The sequence below is a fragment of the Bos taurus genome, chromosome 21 (assembly GCF_002263795.3).
Source record: "Bos taurus isolate L1 Dominette 01449 registration number 42190680 breed Hereford chromosome 21, ARS-UCD2.0, whole genome shotgun sequence".
NCBI classification, from domain to species: Eukaryota; Metazoa; Chordata; class Mammalia; order Artiodactyla; family Bovidae; genus Bos; species Bos taurus.
The window spans coordinates 4,259,249-4,271,933 of record NC_037348.1 but is presented as its reverse complement, the minus strand read 5'-3'; the positions used below and the strand labels follow the sequence as shown (position 1 = coordinate 4,271,933).

The 12,685-nt window shown below is 44.6% G+C and overlaps 1 protein-coding gene across 4 annotated transcripts in view; it reads right to left on the bottom strand.

The window, feature by feature from the left end:
* GABRA5 (gamma-aminobutyric acid type A receptor subunit alpha5) overlaps positions 1–4,652 on the bottom strand; it is a 92,284-nt gene extending 87,632 nt beyond the window's left edge. The window contains exons 1-3 of one of the 4 annotated variants that reach the window (XM_005221733.5): positions 4,557–4,592; positions 2,891–2,949; positions 2,365–2,524 (exon numbers count right to left, since the gene is read on the bottom strand). In XM_005221733.5, coding sequence (XP_005221790.1) covers positions 2,365–2,450 — 86 coding nt within the window. In that variant the 5' untranslated portion in view covers positions 2,451–2,524; positions 2,891–2,949; positions 4,557–4,592. Of the gene's footprint in view, positions 1–2,364; positions 2,525–2,890; positions 2,950–4,290; positions 4,495–4,556 lie in introns of those variants that run through there. The other 3 variants (XM_005221731.5, XM_005221734.5, NM_001075844.1) reach the window with 3 other exon arrangements.
* Positions 4,653–12,685: the final 8,033 nt, after the last annotated feature.

Here is a 12,685-nt window from a genome sequence, read left to right as displayed (position 1 = left end):
GAAACAGTGCAAACAGCCCTAATTAGGGATGTAGCCCATGACAAAGCATTTATGCACTGCAATACACTTGTCCATTTTACGTCATACATTTTAAGACTTTGTGGTAACAGAGTATTGGTGTGAAGAAAGCACAAAAATTACAGAACTGAAAACACAGTATGATCCCAACTGTATAGAGCTAGGCATAGAAGCAAGAGGAAGAAACACACCAGAATGGGAAGGAGGATTCTGGGAAGGAGGATTCTATCTGTGTGGTGGAATTAAGGATATCTTCCTTTTTCACATCCTATTCTGTGTCTCATTAATTTCTGCAGTTAGTAGGTATCATTTTAGGATGGACTATTAAACTTGTATCTGACAGGTTCAAAACTTCTCCAACAACTAACTGTAAAGGAGATTAAGGGGCATTCTACTACTTGTTCTGTATTAGCTTCTAGAAACTAAGAATTATCTCTCTATTTTGAAGATGACATCAGAAAGTCATCAAATTGAGTAAGAAATCAAGTACAGCTGCTTCTAATGGCCAAACTCCATATGCACATTTTTTCATACTTCAGACTTTTATCCACCAGGTAAGCATAATACCTTCTTGACTATAGAATATGCAGATTCACAGAAATATATTTGACTAAAATCTTAGGAAAAAAATACATGTTTCCAATCCTAGCATATTTCTTACATCTGAAATATTGATAAATGTATGCAATATATCAGTAAGCAAACTACCTACCTAATGTATTAACTTGGAAATTTAAAATATTGTGTTTGATTTCACTTCTAAACACACTTCTCATGCAGGAGGGATGTATGCAGGATGTATGTGGGAACACTATGGTTAAATCCTAGAAGATTTAGCAGCAGGGAGAGCCCTTGGAAGGGAAGACATTCACTGAACAGATAAGGAAACCAAAGGCACAAATAGGGAAGTACCCATTCAAGACGAGCAGCAAGGTAAGAATAACAACCAACACTGTGTCCCAAGGGAACGCCCTGACTGGCTAGGAGGCTGTCCCACAGGCATGGGCAGCACGTACACTCTGTCCCCTTCACGGTGCTGAGGGTCAGACAAGTCTCTGATGGAGCTGGAACGCAGCCCCATGCCGTCATGTACCAGCCACACACCTGGGGATGGTCACAGACCTCTCTCTCTCTGCTTTCTCGTCTGTACAGACTTGGGAAGTCAGAAGTACAGAAAATGACCTGAGAACAAAGAGAGAGGGTCATGGACTTTGGAGAGGCCTCCTTCCTGCCGACTCGTGGGGATGTATTGCAGAACCACTATGCCCCGCAGGTGCCTCCATGATTCACACAAGGGCAACCTTCACCACTGATTTTCACATAAGGGGTGTTTGGCAACTTTCGTCCTAAAATTTAACTTCTTAATTACACTCCACCAACTTTAAGTTGGGGTGTCCCTGCTGGCTCAGGGGTAAAGAGCCTGCCTGCCAAGACAGGAGACACAGGTTCAGTCCCTGGGTGGGGAAGATCCCCTGGAGAAGGAAATTGCAACCTACTCCAGTATTCTTGCCTAGAGTATCCCATGGACAGAGGACCCTCACGGGCTATAGTCCAAGGGGTTGCAAAGAGTCGGATATGACTTATCGACTAAACACACCACCAACTTCAAGTTACAATCCTTGTGATTAGCCAGAGCAATTTTGGGAAGAAGAGGACAGAGTCAGCACCTCATAAGAAGTTTGTCAGGAACTTGGGTTATCACTAGTTTGATGAAAAACTATTAGAATCAGTACACTGATACTAAAGGCCAAGATGAAAGAACTTAAAGGCACTGGTAACACCAAATGCCCTGGGGTCCTGCAGATCATCAGACACATGCAGTTTCTGGTATCTGCGTTTGCATTCCGATGGCCACAGTTCAAGGCCTTTGGCTCAAGTCAGGACCACTGCGAGTCCTTGTCAGTGCCACCTACAGTAGGCTTGGCTTTAAAGGCAAATTCCTTTACAGAATGGAACTAAGGACAACAATCCTTAGTTTGTCTGGAACTAAGGACGACAAAGAATGTTGCCCACTGCTTTGTCCAACAAGCAATAAATGTCCTTCATGCAGGTCAGCTTTTCAATCCTGCTTTAACCTGAGTGGGAGGAAACACAGCTTACTCTGAAACCATCTTCGGCTTCCACTTCTGAAAACATAATCTGCCTCTTTTTTCTGACTGACTTCAGAGACCTTACACTTGGAGCAGCCTTGCTCGGAATTAAGCGTGGGGTAAGGCAAGGACTCTTATAAGTCTGTGGGACTGCAAAGGTGGCCAATGAGGGTTTGCTGATACACTGCTCAACAAAGTTTCTAAAAGGTACTTGTGCCCTGAAAATTGTAAAATCAAAGCATAGATGATAACTTACCCAAAGTGACTGGCTAAGTTCATGGAAATACAAAAGAGAAGGAGGTTTTTGATCATGATAAAGCTAGAGAACATTCCATTGTCCATTCCCAGTAAGAAAAACAGCTGAAGCAGATGAATTTGGAAGAATTGCTATTCCTTTCTCCACCTTGATCTTGAAGCTGAAAGGGGAAAAAACATAAACATGAATGTTGCCATGAAACAGTTCCTAGAATCAAATCACACTGCTAACATACACAATGCATAAAGGAGCCTGGCTGTTCTTGTCCATCACGGTTCCATATCAGAATTATCTGTGTTCACTGGCCAGTAAGTTGGGGTGTAAAAAGAAATTACAGTAGGCTTGATTTTCACCTTTACTCAGGGTGCAGAATCATTCTCCTAATTTATCTTTCCCATGTTGCAAATTCTTTGTTTTACTTTTTCCATGTGATCAAATGACCCTCTAGTCCTATTATTAGAATCAATGCCTGAAGTTATCTAACTGTATTTTACATCTGTCAAATCCACAAGTGGAATAATTTTACCTTTCTGAAATATTTGCCACGCGTCAAAGCCAGCAAGCTACTCCTTGTTCTGCAAGGTGCTATGAGAAAGTATGTGGAAAGAGGGGAAAAAAGGCACATTTAAACAAGTCTTCTGCAAGATCACGACAATATAAGAACTGCTTATAAAAGAAGGCTGCCACTTTCTCAGCAGTCTGTCCCCATGACTAAAGAACTTAGTAATCACTGCATTTTGGAAAGTCTCTCGGCTCTGGATTATATGGTGGGCCCTAATTAATGCATTTGAAATCCAAGCAGGCACAATCCCTGGGCTCTGCAACTAACCCTAGAGAAGGGATATATTTCTCAATATGCGCATAACGCAAATGGATAGACATCATAAAGGAGCACCGCGTGTTCAAAAGCAACATTTTCCCGAGGAGACCCCAGGCCAACTCCGGAAGAGAGAAACACACAACAGGTACTTCCACCTCCGAAACCAAGGCCCTCGAGTCGAGAAAGGCAGGGCGGGGATTGCCTGGGTGCGTCCAGGGGCTGCTCTCCAAACCCGGGCCGGAGTCCCGGCGGCGAGCACGCGGCGCTGCATGCGGGAAACCCGGGCGGCACCTCCTGCCGCCCTCAGCCTGGTGACAGTCTGGACCAGGCTTTGGGGGAGTCGGGACCCCCAAAGACAGGCTGTCTCCCACGGTCCCGGGACCGCCGCGGGGGCTCGCGGGCGCGGGGGTGGCACTGCAGAGCTGCAGCCTCCGCGCCCGGGCGCCCGCGGCCGGGTAGAGTCGGCCGCCCTCCCGGTCCGCAGCGGCGCGCCCAGCGCCAACCGTTTGCCCACCCTCCCCGGCTCGCTTCTGGCCGGGGCAGACCTGCCCTGCTGCCGCCCCGGGTCCGAGCGGAGCGTCCTGCCGCGCGGCGCTTTCCTCCTCGGCCCGGAGCGCGCGGTGCAGCGTCGGCTCCGTGTCTCCCGGCCTCGAGCCGGCAGCGCGACCCGCTCGCGCCCCCGCCCCCAGTCTCGAGCCCGAGCCCGCGCCCACCCTGCAGAAAGCGCCCAGCCCGCCGCGCCTCGGAGCCCGGCGGCTGGCGGGGCCCCCGGGGGGCGTTCTCGGCCCTCGGCTCCGGTGACCGCGGCGGGAGCCTCGTGCCCCAGTTCCTACCGGCAGGTCCGTGGGTCTTGCGCCCCGGCGCCCCGTCCGGCGGCGCCGCGCTGCTCTGGACGCCCCTGCCCTCTCATGCGGGCTGCGCCTCCGCAGTCGCCGGGGGAAAGTTTGCGCTCCTGGCCGCCCGCGGGGCCCCGCCTGCCTCCACCGCCCTCCCTGAGCCAGGCACCCTCGAGGACAGGCATGCGGGCCGAGCCGGGTCCTCTTGCCCTCCCGCCGCCGTCCGCAGCTTCTGACCCCACGGCCCCGGTCCCGCGCGCCCGGGCTTACCCCGCGCGCCGGCCCGGGAAGGCGAGCCGTCGGCTAGGGCGCATCCTCCTCCCCCGTCTGCTCTCCCCGGCTGGCAAGCGCGGAGGCCGGTGCGGCGTCACCGCCCCATGCCGCCAGCGCGAACTTCCCCGGTGCTCCCGGGCCGAGCGCCTCGGGCACCCCCTGCGCTCCCGCCGCCGCCCTGCGGCTCAGCTCCGCGCCCGAGGCCGCGCGCCGCCCCGCTGCAGAGCCCCCGGCGCCCCCGGCGCGCCGGCGCGCGCTCTCACCTCGCCCGAGCGCTACATGTCGGCTCCGGCTCTGAGAAACGCTCCTCTGCGGAGGCGCTCCGGTAGAGGCCGCCAGACTCTCACCAAACGCGCCCTGGCCCTGGGCCGGCTGCGAGGAAGTGGGGGCGTTCGGGGTCCCCGGCTTGGCCAGTTCTGGGACAGGCCACGTTTCTGATGAAGTTTCTTGGTAGCCTGCCGGAGTGTATCGGTGCCTCGTGTCCCTCTTTTTAGGGCTGAGATGGAAAGGGGGTGTCCAGGCAAGGCGCCGAAGGCCGGGGTGCCGAGAGCTTTCCTGTCTCAGGACCAGCCCTGAGCGCCTTTCTGGCCGGGCCTAAGTCCTGCCTCAGTCCTCCACGCAGGCCCCTGTGTCTGCAGCTCCTACTCTCTATAGGAAGAAACTGGCCTCTGAGGCTACTTTTTAAAGAATTGTAATTCATTGCTATGGGAAGTAAAGTCAGTAAAATGGATTAATTAGAATTAAACGCTTACCTAATTGCTCTGTACATTTGGGGAGGCTGGGAAGTTCCCTTTCTTGACAAGAAGCCTTCTTGTCAGTGACAAGAGGACTTAGGGTCTGCAGACTTGTGAGTGGGTATCGGACTTGAATTCTGCTGTAGGGCGTTACCTCCCGCACCCACGAACACGTGAAATTTCATTATCGAGGTCATGTTCGTCTCTGCCTCAGCGTGCCTACTCTGAGTGCTGAGGCTGGCTGGCACAAATGACGCTCGGGCAGGATAGGGAAGCAAAGCAAGCACAGTTGTGGTTTTAAGATGGCAGCGTCTGATTTTCTCCGGACCGGATGCTTCTTGGCTATGAGAACACCCAGGGGGAGATGTTCAATATTTAAATAAACCCAGCAAGAACCTGATGGGCAGTGTATTATCATTTCTATGTCTTTTGTCATACTCTGACAAAAGACAAAGAAAGACTTTGAGAGTCAAGAGTCAAAGGACTCTGACTGAATTGTTTACAGTCACTCTTAACAGAATAATTGTGAGAAGGGCGAATTTCTAACTCTCCAGAAAAGATCTTTAATCATTCAATGTGTGAAGTCACACTATCCTTAGTTATGTTTAATACAACGCAGTCCAAATCTAAGCTAACTGCTGGCACTTTTGCACATGCCAAAAATTCTAAGATTTTCTAAAAATAGCAGCTTCTAGATATATTTCAGAAATAGGACATAAAAATACATAAATGTTCCAAATATAAGGAAGTGTTATTCTGAGTATACACTTAGTCATAGTATTAAATAGCTCTGATTCCAGTGATTCTGCATGAAATATAAATTAGATAAGATGCTTATTTGAAAGGCTTTTCTGATTCTAAAATGAATAAATTGAAGACAGATATTTCTTCATTTTCTAATTACTCAAAAATCGTATCACTAAGATAAAGCTCATTGACAATCAAAATCATTAAATTAAAAGCAATAAAAATCAATATAATTGTAACCTACTAAGTGTTAGAATTCTAGGTTTACAGATACCAGTGATAATTACTATTTTCCCAATATTAAACAACATAAGGCAAATCAAAGAGTTCAAATAACTAGTGAATTTAAAGCCTTAGAGATTACCAAAGGAAATCACTTAGTAATTTTTGCAAAGAAATGTGGATAAACCAGAGATTATTTTGTATTAGTGAGAGTTACAAATACTGATTTTTAACAATAATACTTTCCTAGATTCAATCAACTGTAAGAGAATTTATGTTCTTTTCATGAATTATTTTTAAAATTTGCATGTTTTCCCTATCAGTCTAAAGTCAATGCATATTATTGAACACCTGGAAATTATGTGTACTGAGAGCTATATCTTTAAATTTTATTTAACCACGTGGCTTAAATACTTAATTTCTCCATGTGATGAAATGATAACCCCGTCTCTTCTCTTAATATTTATGAACATATAAAGAGCCTTAGGTTGGACCTGAAAGAATAGTAAAATAATAAGGCATACCTTATGGAAATTCACATGTTAGAAGAATATATATTAGCATTTCATAATATTTGTTTTAATACGAAATTCAGTGTTTGCCCTGGGAAATGATGGTATATCCACTTAATTCCCATGTGTTCTATTAGCATTTTCCCTTGTGTTGAATGACAGAAAGCAAAGTAGTCACGGTTCTGGAAAGCAGTAGAGGGCACCACAGTTCCACGTAACCTTGGGTTGGCTCAGTTTCCATAAGAGCTTCCAAGTGAGAGACTAAAATAGCTGAACCTGGGGAAGCTGGGCGATGGGTAGACACCCTCTATCACACCCAGCACAGAGGCAGCACAGCGAGGCTGTTTGTGGCAGTAGGTGGAGTAGAGATGGCTAAACAAACAAACAAACAAAAACAGTATTGCCATGAGGAAGCAGAGCTTGGTGAGAAGTTGAATGGAGAGTCTTCTCAGCTGAGAGCTGAGTTCACTGAATTGTGTGTTATTTCATATTTAGGAAAATTCAAGTGCAGGGTAAAGATAGCAAGAGATGAGATGAGTCGGGCACTGGAAGACAAAAACTGTGGAGCCAAGGAATCAACTTCTTGCAGGGAAGGAGTCACTGAATAGTTTCCTTGGTCAGGGAAGTACATGTTCCAGAACAGATTCCCCATAGCAGCTGTATACAGAAAAAGTGTTGGGAAGAGACAAGTTTAGGCTAAAAGCATGAATGAACATTGCAGGTCTAGTCTATGGTGGGGTGAAATTTAACAAATGTTTTGAGTTTTTTCATTCATGGAATCATAACCACATTGATTCACATGTACTCCAAGTGGATTTATTAGTGCTTTGCCCAAGCAAGAGGGTCTTGATTGTTAAGGAAACAGAAATGTCAGTTCTGACTAGAAGAAGAAACAAAATTCCTAGGAAAAGATGGCAGTTGATTTGGATTTTGAAAAAGAAATTGGACAGAAAATATCAGAAAAAGGTAAAAGCAAGAGCAGGAACAAAAGTAGGAAGGTATGGGGCACATTAAGTGATAAATGTTCCATTCACAGAAATCATACTCTCTATTTTTAGTCCATCATTGATTCCTTTTATTGTTCACTTTATTTAAATTAGAGTTATCATATTAGTTATCTGAAGGCTATATGTAGACTACAGATGCGTTTAATTAGTCAGCGCTATTTTAAAATAAAGACAACTTAAAAACCAGAAGATTTCACATGAATCAATGAATAATAGATGAATTATTCTATTCACAGATTAATTGCATCTAGATGAATAGATGAATTATATCTATTCAATGCATAAATAGATAGATTTTTGGCTTTTCTTAAAAGAAAAACAGTTAAGATCAAATTTAGCAGTAGTGGACATACATTACCACCTTCTGAGCCAGCTGTCACCCACTTATACTAGGCACAGGATCCTCAGAGCAACATGGTCTCTTCTGTTTTTACACCTAGGCTGGCTCCTTCACTTACATTAAATGGCAAATAGAAGCACATGAGTCTTTGTTTTGGATTCCATTTTCTCTTCTTTATTGGCTTGTTAGTTACATCTATTTATTTTGTTTTTATTAGTTTCTCTAAGGTTGAAAATAGAAAACTCTAATATGCATGCATGCTAAGTCACTTCAGTCATGTCAGGCTCTACAACCCTACGGACTATAGCCTGTCCAAGTTCCTCTGTCCATGGTATTCTCCAGGCTAGAACACTAGAGTGGGTTGCCATACCCTCCTCCAGGGGATCATCCCGATCCACGGATCAAACCCATGTCTCTTATGTCTCCTGCATTGGCAGGCATGTTCTCTACCACTAACACCATCTATACCTACCTGTAAGTGACAGTACACCATTGCATGTGTAGTATATGAATCTTACAACTTTATACTTGTATATTGTTTGTTGTCCTATTTTCTGTTGTCACACTTTACTTCTACATAATCAGTCAGCGTTTACTTTAACAGTCAGAAACCTACTTTTTAAATTATGATAAAATGCACATAATATAAAATTTACATTTTGGTTCAGTCGCTCAGTCATGTCTGACTTTGCAACCCCGTGGCAGCACGCCAGGCCTCCCTGTCCATCACCAACTGCTGGAACTTGCTCAAACTCATGGTGATCAAGTCAAGGATGCTATTCAAACATCTCATCCTCTTGTCCCCTTCTCCTTCTGCCTTCAATCTTTCCCAGCATCAGGGTCTTTTCCAATGAGTCAGTTCTTCGCATCAGGTGGACAAAGTATTGGAGCTTCAGCATCAGTCCTTCCAGTGAACACCCAGGACTAATTTCCTTTAGGATGGACTGGTTGGATCTCCTTGCAGTCCAAGGGACTCTCAAGAGTCTTCTCCAACACCACAGTTCAAAAGCATCAATTCTTCAGTGCTCAGCTTTCTTTATAGTCCAACTCTCACATCCATACATGACTCCTGGAAAAACCAGAGCTTTGACTGTACAGACCTTAGTCAGCAAAGTGATGTCTCTGCTTTTTAATATGCAGTTTAAGTTTGTCATAGCTTTTCTTTCAAGGAACAAGTGTCTTTTAAGTTCATGGCTGCAGTCACCATCTGCAGTGATTTTGAAGCCCAAGAAAATAATATCTCTCACTGTTTCCATTGTTTCCTCGTCTATTTGCCATGAGGTGATGGGACCAGATGCCATGATCTTAGTTTTTTGAATGTTGAGCTTTAAACTGGTTTACCAGCTTCTTTACTCTATTCTTTCACTTTCATCAAGAAGCTCTGCAGTTCCTCTTCGCTTTCTGCCATAAGGGTGGTGTCATCTGCATATTTGAGGTTAATGATATTTCTCATGGCAATCTTGATTCCACCTTGTGCTTCATCCAACCCAGCATTTTGCATGATATATTTTGCATATAAGATAAATAAGCAGGGTGAAAATATACAGCCTTGATTGTAATCCTTTCCCAATTTGGAACCAGTTCATTTTTCCATGTCTGCTTCTAACTGTTTCTTCTTGAACTGCATATAAGTTTCTCAGGATGCAGGTAAGGTGGTCTGGTATTCCCATACCTTCAAGAAGTTTCCAGTTTGTTGTGATCCACACAGTCAAAGGCTTTGGCATAGTCAGTAAAGCAGAAGTAGATGTTTTCCTAGAACTCTCTTGCTTTTTCCATGATCCAGCAGATGTTGACCATTTGATCTCTGGCTCCTCTGCCTTTTCTAAATCCAGCTTGAACATCTGGAAGGTCTCAGTTCATGTACTGTTGAAGCTCATTTGGAGAATTTTGAGCATTAATTTCCTAGTATGTGAGATGAGTGCAACTGTGCCGTAGTTTGAACATTATTTGGCACTACCTTTCTTTGGGATTGGAATGAAAACTGACGTTTTCCAGTTCTGTGGCCACTTCTGAGTTTTCCAAATGTGCTGTCATATTGAGTGCAGCACTTTCACAGCATCATCTTTTAGGACTTGAAACAGCTCAGCTGGAATTCTATCACCTCCACTAGCTTTGTTTGTACTGATGCTTTCTAAAGCCCACCCGACTTCACATGCCAGGATATGTGGCTCTAGGTGAGTGATCACACCATTGTGATTATCTGGGTCTAATGACCCAGATAAAAAAAAAAAAAAAAAGATCTTTTTTGTATAGTTCTTCTGAGTATTCTTGCCTGGAGAATCCCATAGACAGAGGAGCCTGGTAGGCTACAGTTCATGGGGTCCCAAAGAGTCGGACACGACTGAGCAACTTCACTTTCACTTTCTGAGTATTCTTGCCACCCCTTTTTAGTATCTTCTGCTTCTGTTAGGTTCATATCATTTCTGTCCTTTATTTTACCCATCTCTGCATGAAATGTTCCCTTGGTATCTCTAATTTTCTTGAAGATATCTCTAAATTTTCCCATTCTGTTGTTTTCCTCTATTTCTTTGCATTGATCACTGAGGATGGTTTTCTTATCTCTCTTTGCTATTCTTTGGAACTCTGCATTCAAATGGGTATATCTTTCCTTTTCTCCTTGCCTTTCACTTCTCTTCTTTTCTTAGCTATTTGTGAGACCTCTTCAGACAACCATTTTGCCTTTTTGCATTACTTTTTCTTGGGGATGGTCTTGATCCCTGCCTCCTGTACAATGTCATGAAGCTCCATCCATAATTCTCCAGGCACTCTATCAGATCTATCCCATGAATCAGTTTGTCTCTTCCACTGTGTAATCATAAGGGATTTTGATTTAGGTCATACCTGAATGGTCTAGTGGTTTTCCCTACTTTCTTCAGTTTAAGTCTGGATTTTGTAGTAAGGATTTCATAATCTGAGCCACAGTCACCTCCCAGTCTTGTTTTTGCTGACTTCTCCATCTTTGGCTGCAAAGAATGTAATCAGTCTGATTTCAGTGCTGACCATCTGGTGATGTCCATGTGTAGAGTCATCTCTTGTGTTGTTGGAAGAGGATGTGCTCTATGACCAGTGTGTTCTCTTGGAAAAACTCTGTAATCCTTTGCCCTGCTTCATTCTGTACTCCAAGGCCAAACTTGCCTGTTACTTCAGGTATCGCTCAACTTCTACTTTTGCATTCCAGTCCCCTATGATGATAGGGCATCTTTTTTGCATGTTAGTTCTAGAAGGTCTTGTAGGTCATCATAGAACCATTCAACTTCAGCTTCTTCAGCATTAATGGTTAGATCATAGACTTGGATTACTGTGATGTTGAACAGTTTGCCTTGGGAATGAATAGAGATCATTATGTCATGTTTGAGATTCCATCCAAGTACTGCATTTCAGACTCTCTTGTTGACTATGATGGCTACTCCATTTCTTCTAAGGGATTCTTGCCCACAGTAGTAGATATAGTGGTCATCTGAATTAAATTCACCCATTCCAGTCCATTCTAGTTCGCTGATTCCTAAAATATTGACGTTCACTCTTGCCATCTCCTGTTCGAACACTTCCAATTTACCTTGATTCATGGACCTAACATTCCAGGTTCCTATGCAATATTGCTCTTTACAGCATCAGACTTTACTTCCATCACCAATCACATCCCCACCTGGGTGTTGTTTTTGCTTTGGCTCCATGTCTTCATTCTTTCTGGAGTTATTTTTCCAGTCTTCTTCAGTAGCATATGGGGCACCTACCAACCTGGGGAGTTCATCTTTCAGTGTGATATCTTTTTGCTTTTTCATCCCATCCATGGGGTTCTCAAGTCAAGAATACTGAAGTGGTTTGCCATTCCCTTCTCCAGTGGAGCACATTTTGTCTCCCCATAATAATCAACAATGTTTGTTTCTGTTTTCATTTTGTTTTTATTTAATAGGCACCTGTGAGGAGAGAGCAAATTAGTTAAGATGGTGTGTTTAGGCTCCCTCACACCATGTTTTGTAAATATTGACTATGTAACAGCTGAGATCATTTATAGCATGTTGCATGCACGTCACGAGGTACTCGCTTGGTCACAGATTGTACGCATGACCTCCAGGTGAGCTCCACCTAGAAAGCTGTGGCATATTACTGCTGTATCGAGGTTGTGACCATTGTGTCCGCCATGAGATGAGAGAATACAGTGTGTCTGCTGCTGCATCTGCTGGGTCAACCAGTAGAGCATAAACGTGTCTGCAGTTCCTAGGGCTCCTCAAGTCTTCTTTCAGCCTCTTAGATCACACCTTGTCTCCCTGGGTTCAATGAACAGTGTGGACAGTGAGATACAGAGAGACAGCACCCTAATAGGTTTGCAGAGTGTTACCTTATTATTGCTTTGCTTTGCCTTTCCTTAATAGTGATTTTGAGTATATATATGTGCTTGTTCCATATTTGTATATCTTCTTTCAAATGTCTTCTCAAGAGCTTTGCCCTTTTTGAAATGGGTTGTTTGACTTTTTGGTGTTGGATTATATACTGGTATTAATCCCTTGCTGCTGCTGCTGCTAAGTCGCTTCAGTTGTGTCCGACTCTGTGCGACCCCACAGATGGCAGCCCATGAGGCTCCTCCATCCCTGGGATTCTCCGGGCAAGAACACTGGAGTGGGTTGCCATTTCCTTCTCCAATGCATGAAAGTGAAAAATGAAAGGGAAGTCGCTCAGTTGTGTCCGACTCTTAGCGACCTCATGGACTGCAGCCTACCAGACTCCTCCATCCATGGGATTTTCCAGGCAAGAGTACTGGAGCGGGGTGCCATTGTCTTCTCCCATTAATCCCTTAGCTGATATATAATTTGAAAATATTTTTTTACTCTG